The 13,206-nt window shown below is 37.8% G+C and overlaps 1 protein-coding gene across 1 annotated transcript; it reads left to right on the plus strand.

Annotated features, from left to right (window-relative positions):
* The first annotated feature begins 80 nt into the window (after positions 1-80).
* On the plus strand, positions 81-13,064 carry EIF2AK1 (eukaryotic translation initiation factor 2 alpha kinase 1). The gene is made up of 15 exons (XM_072935896.1): positions 81-458; positions 876-1,034; positions 2,234-2,370; positions 3,045-3,076; positions 3,538-3,637; positions 4,335-4,415; positions 4,767-4,864; positions 6,481-6,534; positions 6,843-7,227; positions 8,307-8,418; positions 9,873-9,979; positions 11,521-11,641; positions 11,757-11,836; positions 12,188-12,421; positions 12,877-13,064. Exons 1-15 carry the CDS (start codon positions 404-406, stop codon positions 12,997-12,999), a joined length of 1,878 nt encoding a protein of 625 aa, XP_072791997.1. The 5' UTR covers positions 81-403; the 3' UTR covers positions 13,000-13,064.
* Positions 13,065-13,206: the final 142 nt, after the last annotated feature.

The raw sequence follows: 13,206 nt of genomic DNA on the forward strand, positions 1-13,206 counted from the left end.
CGGCGGGGGGAGCAGCGAGCGCCTCCGGGTCACACGGGGACCGGCACCGCCCCTGTGCCGCGGCCGGGAGCCGCTAGAGGGGGCTCGGCGACCCCCGGTCCGTGAGCGGGGCTCACGCGGGCTGGGGGCAGCGCCGGTCCCCGTGCGGAGGGGAGGGAACGCTCCGCTCCCCGCCGCAGACCTTCGGTACGAGCTCCTGCCCGCCCGTCCCCGCCTCTCGGGCCGAAGGTTTCTCCCCTCTGGTTTATCCCTCCAGTTCATGTTTTATCTCTCCGCGCCCAAAGAGCGGCCATAAACGCTGGCCCGGCCCCCGGAGCCGCCCACGGCGGGCCGGGCGGGCCCCGCCGGCCGCAGCGGATGGGATCCCGGTGCCCGGCATGTGGGCGGCGGGAGGGCTGCGGCCATGCCGCTGCCCGCCATCGAGTTCCCTGAGGAGGGCCCGGAGCCGCGCTTTGACGGTAAGCGGGGCCGGCGGCAGCCCTGTGGGTGAGCGGGGAAATCGCCGGCTGGCAGGAGGGAGGGAGGTAGAACCGCTGCCTTCCTCTTCCTGTCCTTCCCCACCCCTCCGAGGCAGCGGCGGCCGCGGGGGTGATGCAAGAGCGGGCAGGCCCTCAGCAGCGCCCTGCCCTGAGGCCGCCGTGCGAGCTCCCCTGCTCCGGGCACCTCGGCTCCCCGGGTAGCTGCTTTCCGTGAACACTTAAAAAAATTAATTAGGTTCCTAATTAGCCTCTTAAGCTACTCGCTCAGTGGCAGCTCGAGTGCTGCCTCTGTGAGCCGGGTTGTGTTGAAGCTGTGTGGCTGCACATTGTTTTCATGTTTAGGTAAATAGGTGTGTACTGATACCAAAGTTTATTCATCTGATTGTCCTCTTCTAGATTCGGATGTGCCAGCGGAGCTGCGAGTTGCAAACGGGTCGCAAAAATTTGTGAAGTTTACTTCTACCATCCAGAACCAGCTGCTGCTTGTGTCACTGCTGGAGCATCTCTGCCACATGTACACGCACAACCCCGTTCACTCCAGGGGTTTGTTCCGAAGTTAGTAAGAGGAGTTCATTCGTGTCTCTCAAACTGCCTTACTGCAATGTGTACCAGACCCTTCTGTGTAGAATTACAGTGTAATACCAATACAAAGCTGTAGGTTTCATCCCACTGGGACAAGAATGATTCTGTGAAGAGGATGAATACCTTGAATCAACTAAATTGGCAATGACAACTTGCCTTATTTTTGAAAACAGTAACAGATTATTGCTGTAGATGTAAGGATCAGACAGTTCTGCTCCAGCTAGATCGTGTGAGTTGCATCACGAGAAGGGCAGCAGGGTAAATTATATTACTGTTATATGTGATCTAAAAATGCTGGTAGAAGATGAATTTAATAAAATATCAAGAAATAGTTGCAGTAGAGTCTTCACTAAATATTTCAAAATTATATTCTGTGAAAATATGAGTAAATACTTTTACAAGTTCTTTATTTTGCCATAAAATCTCTTCATATCATTCAGGGAACTAGCATTTTTTAAATATCTTCTTGGCATGTGACTTACCATGGGTATTTTGTTCATTTAGGTGTATACTTAGTGCATTTAAGAAAGCATATCCAAGGGTTTTGTCCTTACTTTACATGACTGTAGACAATAAAATCTAGTGTGTTTTTCATTGCTAAAATTTATGCCATTTATAACATCACAGTTGCTCCCATCTTGAGCATTTTATGAGGGTTTGTTTGCCACAGTTGTTTTACTCCATATGAGAAACATGAAGTGGTAGAAGGGAGTGACTTCATTCTCTATTATGAGTATGTGCAAAAATGTGTGAGTTTGGATAGGAATAAGAAAATCTTGACATTACCACTTGATTATAAATCCATCCTCATAATTGTGAATCTGCTTTGAATTTTTCTTTTCTTTTACGTCCAAAAGTAAAATCTAAGTGAATGGGTGGATGTTTCTGTAACTCATCTGCTGGGGTGAGGAAGAAGAGGAGATGTAGTTGTGACCCTGGAAGGCATGGCAAATAATTCTATTATGTGAAGGGATTCCCATTGAGTCACTCTAGTTTGGTTTAAATTAGTTTTAACTGCTAAAGATACAGGAACTGCATTAGAATAGGAGGGATTGTTCAGTTTTTCAGTCATGTTATCTTTCAAATAAGATTTCTTGTTTAAAAACTTTATGTGGTGTTATTGGATGGCTTTATTTAATATTTTTCTGACCTTTTTCTGTTCCTTTATGCAGTTCTTCGTCAGACTTTCACAAGAACAGGGTTACTCTCCCCTTTTGTCTTTTGTGATGAATTTAGTACTATTAGACTGCAGCACAACAGAGCCATTACTGAACTGATGAAAGCAGCTAATAAACAAATACTTAATGGGGTAAGCTTTGTTACATGTCTTTGGCAACCTCTGCAGTAAGGAGCTTTTGTGTAGGGGTTCTTGTAATATTAGATTGGGTCTTTTTAACAATTATACAAAATAACTCCTTGGCTCTTTGGGATGGCATGCTCTGGTTCTATAGGTGCAAACCAGTTTTTGAAGCCATCAATATTTTGTACCTTATTAAATAGTAATAATAAACCAAGTTTAAATGTTTATAAACAGAGGCAAGGTGTTGTAAGTATTTTTTAAAGAGACATCCAGTTTCAACTTTAAACTGTTGGTTATGTTAACACTCCCATATTTATATTAGTGGAGGGTGTCTTTGTGTACTGTACTTCAGGCTGAATCAGACCTGTTTGCTTATCTTGCTGCTTGAACTAAGCTAGTTAATTTTGGTTTAAGCACATTTTAGAGCCCTCATTTTATCCTGTTTGCCAGCAGAAGTCTAAAAAGGCAGTAATCTCTCCAGCAGAGAGATGTTAACAGATTACCAGTGGGATAATAATACTTTTATTTGGTGAAGCTCTCTGCACCATGTAAATGGCTGTCGTTTTCTTCCAAGAAGGAGGTTGCAGTTTCTGTTTTGATGAAGCTGTCCATGCCACTGGCACAGCAGACGTGTTCTTCTTTTTATATGGCATGTTTTTATGTTGGATTTTGTTGTTTCGTAGGAACTTGATAACGGAGAGTCTCTCGCAATTGGGTATGTATTCAAAGCATGTAGAAATGCTAAATAAACTCCTCCCCTAAAGCTCTGTGCTCCACTCTGAATTTAATTCATACTACATTTCGTATTTTGGCTCTGAAACAGAAAAAATGGTAAAGGTTTCTCCAAATTCTCAAAATGATGTGGTGATAATTTGTTCTTCAGTACAACTCTTGCAGTCAATGCCACTGTTTAAGAAAACAATATTTATCAGGCATTAATGTTAAAGAAATAATCTAAACATTTCTGTTAAAACAGAGTATGGCTTTGTAGCACATGTGCATGGTCTTGCAATCTGCTGGTTTTCAGTATTCACTGAAATTCAGGCTAGTACAGTATGGTAATGTCAAAGTGCTTTCTTCTTTTTGTAACATAAATACTATTTTTAGAATGTGTATAGCTGTATCTTACTTGTAAGTTGTAATTTAGTTTAATGCAGCTTACCTTTTCTCGATTAGGGAAAAAGAAGTTCTCTTTGAAGCACAGACTTCACGATACTTGAATGAATTTGAAGAGGTTGCAAGGCTAGGAAGTGGAGGATATGGCAAAGTATACAAGGTATTCTTTACCTCCCATTTAAAACTACTCTATTTATATCTAGTTTTTTGTTGGAATTTGGAATGACTGTTTTAGCTGTACTGCCAAATGCTTTTTGAATAGAAGAGATGCAAATCTGTACCTTAGAAGAAAGTTCGTGTTTCATTTCAAAAGCTACTCAGTTGCAATTAGTTTTGTTTGTCAGAAGCAGGCTATATCAGATGTTTTTCTTTATGTATTTTGACCCTTTTAAAATGAATGAAAACTCCTTATTTGACATGTGAATTATTATGATATATTGACTCTGAACAGCATCAGAAGTGATTGGTTTGCACTCCCCAGTGCTTTAGTTGTGGCTACTTTTAAAAAATGAGCCTCAGAGTGAGCATAAACTGTCCAAGCCAATGTTGAATTATGTTAAGTACTTGTAGTGTATGGCCAGTCCAAGGTTCCCCCATGAGATACATGCCATGTGGAAATGACAAATGTGGTCTCACGTATTTATTGAGGACATGTTAAGCAGTTAGCAGGACCTATCAGTATCTCTGTATGACAGCAGGGGTCTAATGCCAGTTTCATTCCCTGATTCAGGTGATATTCCATATTCCACCCCATAAAGGGGTGCAGAAATAAAATTTTAGAAAATAGTGGGTTTGAAAGGATTTAATTAATCCAAGCACATTAACATCTAATTTTCTCCTGTTGCAATTGTTTTCAGGTCAGAAACAAGTTAGATGGTCAGTTCTATGCTATTAAAAAAATTAAAATTAAGAAGGCTACAAGAAGAGACTGTATGAAGGTATTCTTCTGTCTGTTTTGTGCCTGTTTTAACTCCTCTGTAGCTTATTCTGTTCTAATTTATTAATGTAGCTAATTGAAGTTTTTATGCATTCTGAATTTCTAAGAGTTTGAGCCTGTCAATACCTTGTTGAAAAAATAAATGAGACGCATAGAAGTCCATTAAAAGAACTATAATAATAACTTGAATTTGGTCATCTGCAATGATGAAAATCAATTTGTTTTAAAGCTTTCAAAATTTTTTCTGTTACTGTAACAATTTCATCTGTTCTTTCTCTCTAAGAAACTTATTTTTGTTACCTTTTATGTTTACTAAGCACACAGAATTAAGGACAGAATTTGGTCCTTTTAGGTGCTCCGAGAAGTCAAAGTGCTGGCTGGGCTGCAGCATCCCAATATTGTAGGCTATCACACTGCTTGGATGGAACAAGTTCAAACAGTACATCCAAAAGGAAAGTACAGCTCATTGTGTAATTCTTGCTTGCATCTTACAACCTCTGTACTGTTATTTTCAGGAGAGTATTACTTCTCTGATAAAATGACTATTTTTTCCCCCCTTCTTAAAAGAACTAAAAGAAAGGGAAATTACAGGTGATCACCAGGTGTTTCTATGCATTCAATCCCTCCTTAGAAAATAATTTATCTGTTACTTAGTGTTTAATTTGGAACTGTGGAAATATCAGCTTTACTTGTGATAATATATGAGGAGGAATTCAAAGCTGTGTGAAGGTCAGTGAAGTGCACTGAAACCTTTTAATGCAAGACGTGGCGAGTTCATGAGGAGAAGAATGAATGCTGAGGAATGAGTTGCCTCAGATGTTGAGGGGGAAAGTGATGAACAGGACAAAAAACCTAAAATTTGCAACTATGTTTTGAAGTCTCAGAGATGTAGCTACAATAGAATGAGCATCCCAGTATACTTCTCTTCATATCTGGAAAAGATCTAAAAAAACTGAAAGAACCTGAAAATATTTACTTTTAATGAAAACCGCCCCCCACCAAAAACTTTATTTTGCTTTCAAAATTAGACTTTTTAAATTTGGTGAATTTTGTTTCATAGTCCTCCACTGACAAAAAAATCGGATTTTTTTGTATATCAGCTACTGTCTGTAACTGTTGAGAATTTATCTACTTTTGTGTTCATTTTAAACTTTCTTCTTGTTTTTCTCTTCAGGTTCTTTGTTCTGAGCTCTTTGCACACTCTGTCCTTTGGTCCCTTTGTAACCCTAATCCATTGGTCTCTTTCTAGTCCTTTCCTGGAATGCCTTTAACAATTAAATCTTTTGATCCGCTCTTAGTGGGAGGTTTGGTTATGCTCTGTATAACTTTATTGCTTTCCAAGTCACTGACTTGTTGCCCAGCCAGCCATAAGCACTAAAGAAAATACATAAATGCATAGGAAGTTGATAGTAGAGTAAAACAGGCAAAACTTTTTAACCAGTGATCCAGAGAATCTCAAGGGAAGCAATTGTTTAATGCTGGGGGTCCTTCATAAGTATTTAATGGTGGTAATGGAAGTGCATAATGAAATCTATAGGTAGCTTCTGTGGTACTTAATGGTTTCCCTTGTCTTACAAGATTGATGTTTTATATTTGCTTCTGTGTGCTAAAACAGCTTTTTCATATAAAAATGCAATTTTAATGACAATTATTTCCAAGATATCAAGTGTCTTCAAAACAGCAGCAGTGTGATATGAGAGGTGATGCCTTGTGGAGCTGCTTCTTTAACTGTGTGTTACTCTATACATTGTAACCCCTACTTTGAACAGGCTGCTGAAAGATGTAGTCCAAGTAAATATCTAAGAAAGCCCAATAAAACCCTTTTATTGACTTTATACAGCGTGTATTTTCTTTTCATTTAAAGATAAATTAAATACGTATTAGGGTAGCTTCTTTGTAAACTTAACAAGCTGCTTTTGCAGCAGCAGAAATGGAGGTAATCTAGAGCTACTCACAGGTAACAAAGTTCAATTAAGTGAGGTGCTCTAGCTTAAATGGTAATTTTTAGTAAATTTGTGGATACATTCTTTGTTTTATGAAATACCATATTTATCTTTACATCCAACAGGTAAAACAATAATGGAGTTGCAGCCACTAGTTTTGGAGCAAAAGAATAGCAAGTGAGTATTACTAATCTCAGTGGTAACATATTCAACTTTAACTTCAGCTGTGTATTCAGCTGTGTGTTCAGCTGTGCAGACATTGCTGCCTGGGACAGCTGTCCAAAATACCTGCTGATAGAAAGTATTAAATCAGCTGGAGCCTGCAGTGACAGTTATGTAATCCTGGAGTTTTATGTGAGGAAGCAGCTGAACTCTTACTTGGAAGTGCTGCTTGCAATTGGGGGGAAAAAAAATCAGTATGGTTTATCACAAATAGATGGTATGAAACTGTGTACTTATTTGGATTTCTCTGCCTTTATTTTCAGTGATCACTGTCACATCCAGAGTGTGGAAAGTGGTAGTTCAATTATCTTTGCTGACCTTACCTCACAAGAAAAGAAGTTCTATGACAGTACCAGTCATAAAAATATGCATAGAGAATCAATGCAGAATATGGATGTAAGGAATGACTTTACAAACAGCAATGGCAAAGAGAGTGTAAAACCAAATAAAGGTGAATTATCCATAGAACTACAAGGAGGTGTTGTAAATAATGGTAACAGTTTATCAACGGATGTGGACAATCATTCAACACAGGGACCTCATTCCAGTCTGGATCAAGATGCTAGCACTGAAAGTGAGTCCTCTGAAAGCAAGTCCTGCTCTGAAGGATGCTCCAAAAATGAGGTAGCACTCTGTGGAGAGTTTGAGGTAAATACAGTTCTCTTTGAGCATCCTTATCTGATGTCTAATTTTGTGATGTTTTAAAGTAGTGCAGTAGACAGTGAAAATTAATTATTTATAATAATAATTTTAGAAGAATGGGATGACTGGAAGCAGAGCCAAAAGTTCAGACAGATTTTCTTAAGTGGGTAACATCATTATAAGGAAGCTGACCAGAGGAGCTGGTAAAGCTCAGCATCTATGAGAAACTTTCCCTGAGTTAGGCCTCTTGAGTCCTTTCAAAGTACCTGCATGAATAAAAAGTAGTACTGCTGCATTAACAGCCCCATCAAAATTGAAAATCTTTAGCTTTCACTAATGAAAGGTAAAGCAGCTATTAATGACGAAAATGTCTTGGTATGTCATGAGGTGTCCATGCAGTGTAGGAGTACATGGGAAGGAGGTAAAAGCAGATTCAAGCAGGGAATCACTTGTGCTTCTAAAACGTTGTTGTCATTTATACCATACCCCTGATATGTTTTGTATAACACGGCCAGCTCTGGAATGCTTCAAGCTTTTGCTATCATTTGGAGTTCCCTCTTGCAAGAAACCCAGTTTTAAAGGTGTCTGCTTCAGTTGTCCAGGTTATCAGATGAACTGGTCCATTACCAGAAACTGAGCTACATGTTCATGGTAATAAATCAAACAGTTGAACTCAAAAGTCTTTTCCAACCTAAACAATTCTGTGATTCTGATAAAATTCCTTATCAAGAAGTTGATTATTTTTCTGCTATTTTATATTGATTAAGCTGGAATAAATATATGTTTAGTATTTCTAGAAGGTTTCAAACTCTAATTCGAATATCAAAGATTCATCTGGCAGTTTTGTTAGTATTTATCATATAACAATTGTTAAAATTTGAGAAACAAACAAGAAACTCCCCAAAACTAGATAGCATTGTTGCATCTCTTCTTGAGTGCAGTAGATTACTAATATTATACTTGATGTCCTTTTTGTACCTGTTTTTGTTTAATAAATTTTGGGTTTATTTGCTTTAAAGAAAATAACTAAGGAAGTACTCCTCATGTTACAATGGCAAAATTATGGACCATTATTTTTCTGTTAGGTGGAGTATCACTTGATGCTTCATATACAAATGCAGTTGTGTGAAATCTCCTTGTGGGATTGGATTGCTGACCGTAATAGAAGATGTAACAAGAGATCAGAGGACACTTCTAGTAAGATTCATCACTGTCTTATTCATTGTAAAACAAATATTTTTTTTCTTGTAATTTGAAGTGCAGTTATCTAATTTTATTTTACTTCAGCAGCTTATAATACAGATCTTTATTAAATTCTTTATTCACTTAATCGAATAGCAGCTTGTATTGAATTTGTGCATGATAGATGTTGGTAAAAGAATTGAAATTCCTGAGTTTTAGACATCTCTTCAAAAGAGAATGACTGAATGCCTGAGGCGTAGTTGTTACCAGGGGAGATCAGTGTCTGGGTAATACTCCTTATTTGGAACAGAGTTTTTTATTGACAGAATCTGCTGCTTCTCAGAAAGCTGGTTAAAGGCTAATTTATCTGCTGCAGAAAATACAATTATATCATTTGATCCAGTCAGTTAATTTGTAATAGGTTAAAGAATGTAACATTGACTTTTTTTGAGTGACCAGGGGGTTCTCATGCCCTCCTACCAAGCAGTCATCAGTAACTGTTGACATTTGGAAGAACAAATCCAATGCTCTTAAAGCAGTAGAGACATGTTGCATTCTTTGGGGTAGTTGTATAAAAGCAGCCTATGCTCATCAGGTTGTAAAACAAAATGTGTGATAATGTTTTAGTCACTGTTAAGGTAAATCTGTTGTTTTCATTCACAGAAACAGGTTTACCAGCAAACTGTCAGCTGACTGCCAATAATTTCTCCTGTAATCATAATATTTTAGCTTTCATGAGCTAAAAGATGATGTTCCTGGTCAGGAAATGATAGAATTACAAAGGCATTTGAGCTTGCAAAATGCTGTTTTCACACATTTTCATGGAAAAGGTGAATATTATCATAGATTAGACATGAAGAGATAGAAATCCAAATGTGAGTAAATGATGAATGTTCAAAAAGACACATTAAATATGGGTCATTAGAGCAGGGAGACAATGTAGTTTAATAAAATAGTAATGTGGAAAATGGTCGAAACAAAGAGGTGCTAAGTTTATTTAGGACAGCTACAGCAAAAGGAGATTGAGGAATTTCAGAGGGTAGCACAGCAGCAGAAGGATTAGGAACAAAACAAGAAGAATGCAAAGCAATACAGACAGCATGTCACTACATAAATTATGATGATTTTATCTGGAACTGTATTTTTCATGCTAGGTCAGGACTTATATGAAAGTAAAGAGTTTGTTAAATTCATAATCAAATAACTGTCTGATAAGGATTGGAAGAATAATTTCAGAAGGATATTTGTTCATGTTCCCTGAACTTTCTTTTTTGGAATTTTGATTTTAGTGACTTTCAGCTGATTCAGAAATAATATCTTGAGAGAAGCATGGCAAAATCCATATTTAAAATACGCTCATTCTGTTAAAAATTTATTCCACAGCATAAATAAATATAATTCAAAAAGAATACCACCATAATCTTGCATAACTCAGTAAAACTAGCTGAAATAATTTAAATTGTTTTAAGGTCCATACCATCTCGTGGATGTTGGCTGGACAATGAAGATTTTCCAGGAGGTAGTAGAAGGAGTTTGCTATATCCATAGCATGGGAGTGATGCATCGAGACATTAAAGTAAGTTCATCAAATTATTACTTGTGGTTGAAGAAAACAAAGCCAATTTACAGTATGGGAGAATTAAAGCAACTTCATAGTTGCATTAGAGATGACCTGGGCTCTTAAGAATTTAGTTGTTACTTATGAGAAAATACATGATCTCCTCTATAGCAATGCCATACTTTCTTTACTATCAGCATAGTACTCAGTTACGCTGACTTAACAAGTGGATTTTAAGCTCTGGAGTTGTTTTCTCCTGTCAGAAACAGGCATGGTCAGATTGGTTGTCTTTTGTCTCAGTCTTTCTGCTTGCTTACTAATAGACCTGAATAGCAAGGAAGAGAATGTGTGTTTTCCTACTTTGCTTCCTACTCAGGTTTTCTGCATCTGATACAGCAGCTGTGTGAAGAAATCATGATTATTAAACCTCACATGTGGAAGCTTGGAACTACTTGAAATCACTCAATCTTCACTCTGGATTAATTTTCATTTTTCTGTCAGCTGTTCCAGGGTGGACAGTTTTTCAGTTTGCCTTCCCATTTAGCATCATCAAAGTCTGGTAGTTATATAAAGAATTCCAGAATTCCATACAGTTACTGCAGACCTGCTTTTGAGCCAGTTCTCATGGGTTTCACCATATATTCTTCTAATGGTGATTTTGCAGATACCTAGCAGAGACTGTAATTTCTGGAATAATATTTTAAGAAAGTCTTTCAGTGTGTGAATTTCTGAGAACAGAAGCCCAGTGGGTGGGTGTCCTGGATATGTTTTTACTTTAGTGGATATGAGAAGCCTAGCAACTTGTTCAACAGTGCTGCATTTTTTAAAGTTTGATCTGCATTGAATAAAGGGGAAGAATGGAGATTGCCCGTCTCTTCAAACTATTTACATCTCCTTTATACATTAATAAAAGACCAACTTTTTCCTTTGTGCTACCTGAGCAAGTTGGGGGATTTTTCTAGATACATAATGCTTGCATTTCTCCTCCTTAGTGGTCGTAAAACCAAAATATATGGATAAAAACTGTTTCAGTTTTCTGAGTCAGTGCTCTCAAGTCTGTCATAATTTGGCTTTTTTTTTTCATAGCAGCTTCCCAGAACCAAGTGGCATATTGCAGCTGCTTATCATACAGAAAAGTGTATTTTGGTTTGTATGATGTCTAGCCCAATGATATTTAGTCATCCTTCCTGCTACATCAGTTGGTCAAATTTACTGTCCACTCTTGCCTGTTCGTTTTTACTGTTCTGCAAATTTCCCAGTTTCTGTTGGTGGAAAAAAAAGTACTTAATCTCTTCACGAAATCTTGGGTTTTTTTCTGTTTTGCTTTTCTTCTTTTTTCTAGATCCTTGTTCTAGGTATGTGGTCTTTTGGCCCAGATGATGTTCCTAACACATGATTTGGTACCAGCAGTTACTATTTTTCCTCTCTCACTACTAAAAAATGTTAAATGATCATCTTATACCTGTGAAACACTGGATTTTATAGACTTTGTAACAGCTGAAATTCTGTAGTTCTTTATATAGACATATTTCTAAATTGTATTCTGTCTTCATTTGCAGCCTAGAAATATCTTTCTCCATGGATCAGATCATCAGGTGAAAATAGGTGACTTTGGATTAGCCTGCAAAGATCTTATTTGGGATAATGCAGACCAGTGGTTTCAGACAGAACGGATAAATGGTAAGAGAAGAAAGTGTGATGGCTTTTGGTGTTAAAAGTTTCTATGTTATTCAAATCATTAAAGTGTTGCTTGCAAGAGTAACAGCACTTGCTAAGTCTCAATTGCCTTTCAAAGGACTGACACATACTTCAGGAGTGGGGACCTGTCTCTATGCCTCACCAGAACAACTGCAGGGATCTCACTATGATTTCAAGGTAGAGAACTTTGTTTTGTTTCTTCTTTTCACTATTAATACAATAGATAATAGAAATAAATCAAGCCTTTCAATATGCTAATACATAAATATTCCTCCTGTCACTCCTAGTGTTTTTCTTAAAACATGGATTTCAACTTTGCCTTCTCATTTGCTATTAAAGCAAAACTTTTTTTTACTATGTTGAGAATGTATATAGATTTGGATTTGTGTTTAGTAGCATTATGATACTCTTCATATAATCATAAAACTTCACTGTTGTGAAACTTTTTCATATGATTTTATGAGAAAAAGCAGTCCACTAAGTTAAAACAGCAGTTATCCCAGAACTTTTTCTTTACCCCATTAACAGTCAGACATGTACAGCATGGGAGTTATCCTGCTAGAACTCTTCCAACCATTTGGAACAGAAATGGAAAGAACAGAAGTTCTTACACATTTAAGGACTGGCCAAATTCCTCACACTTTCTACAAGAAATGGCCTACTCAGGCCAAGTATGTGAAACTCCTCACCAGTCTGAGAGCTACAGAACGCCCAACAGCAGCTCAGCTTCGGGACAGTGAACTCTTCCACACCACAGACCAGGTAACTTGGGCCAGTAACCCCAAGCATTACAGCCTAAATGAACACAAAAAGAAAATGCCCTTTGTATCCCTGCCTGCATTACATCTGTTTAGCTTTGAACTTAATCACATGTTCCTCTTAAGACTCTTTTTCTGATTACAGTATTGAGGCCACTGTATTATTTCTAGTGTCTTTGCAATGAGATAGCTGGTCATTAACTTCAGGCAACTTTCTGAACCATACAGTTGAGAGGTATTTTTGTAGGTCATAAAAGCTTTCGAAGCATTTCATCACATCTGCAGATTCTTCTAATTACTTTTCCTTTCCATGCTCCACTGGTTTGTGGATTTAAGTTACAGTAACAAGAATGTAGAATACCTGAGTGCTGCTGCACTGTGTCTGTAGTGGACTGCACACACAATTTGAGTAGGTCAATAAGGCTTTATATCCTTGCTTAGCTATAATCTCATTTTCAGGTTATTTCTAACCTCCAACAGAAGGTGAGACAGCAAGAAGAAGAAATAGAGAAGCTGAGGGAGACAATAAGACAGCTTTCTGAAGAGCAAGATGAACAAACAAGACTAGGCTCTCCTGTTTAACTACAGGAAGAACTATCCTTGATTGTGTGTTAAGTTATATTAAATGTTTCTTTTTTTACATAAAATAGTTCAATGCACTTTCATTTGGCTGTCTGTTCTTAAAAGGTATTTATCCTTTTGCCTTGACCAAAGGCTCCTGAAAAAGAATCATGTTGCAGTGGAAAAACTTAAGAGCACAGCTTGCACTTACATAGGATTAATTTACAT

The sequence above is a fragment of the Taeniopygia guttata genome, chromosome 14 (genome assembly GCF_048771995.1).
Source record: "Taeniopygia guttata chromosome 14, bTaeGut7.mat, whole genome shotgun sequence".
NCBI classification, from domain to species: Eukaryota; Metazoa; Chordata; class Aves; order Passeriformes; family Estrildidae; genus Taeniopygia; species Taeniopygia guttata.

Coding starts and splice junctions, on each gene's coding strand:
- EIF2AK1 (XM_072935896.1), top strand. CDS start 404: ATGCCGCTGCCCGCCATCGAGTTCCCTGAGGAGGGCCCGGAGCCGCGC. Junction 459..875: donor CCCGGAGCCGCGCTTTGACG/GTAAGCGGGGCC, acceptor GTCCTCTTCTAG/ATTCGGATGTGCCAGCGGAG. Junction 11,642..11,756: donor TCAGACAGAACGGATAAATG/GTAAGAGAAGAA, acceptor TGCCTTTCAAAG/GACTGACACATACTTCAGGA.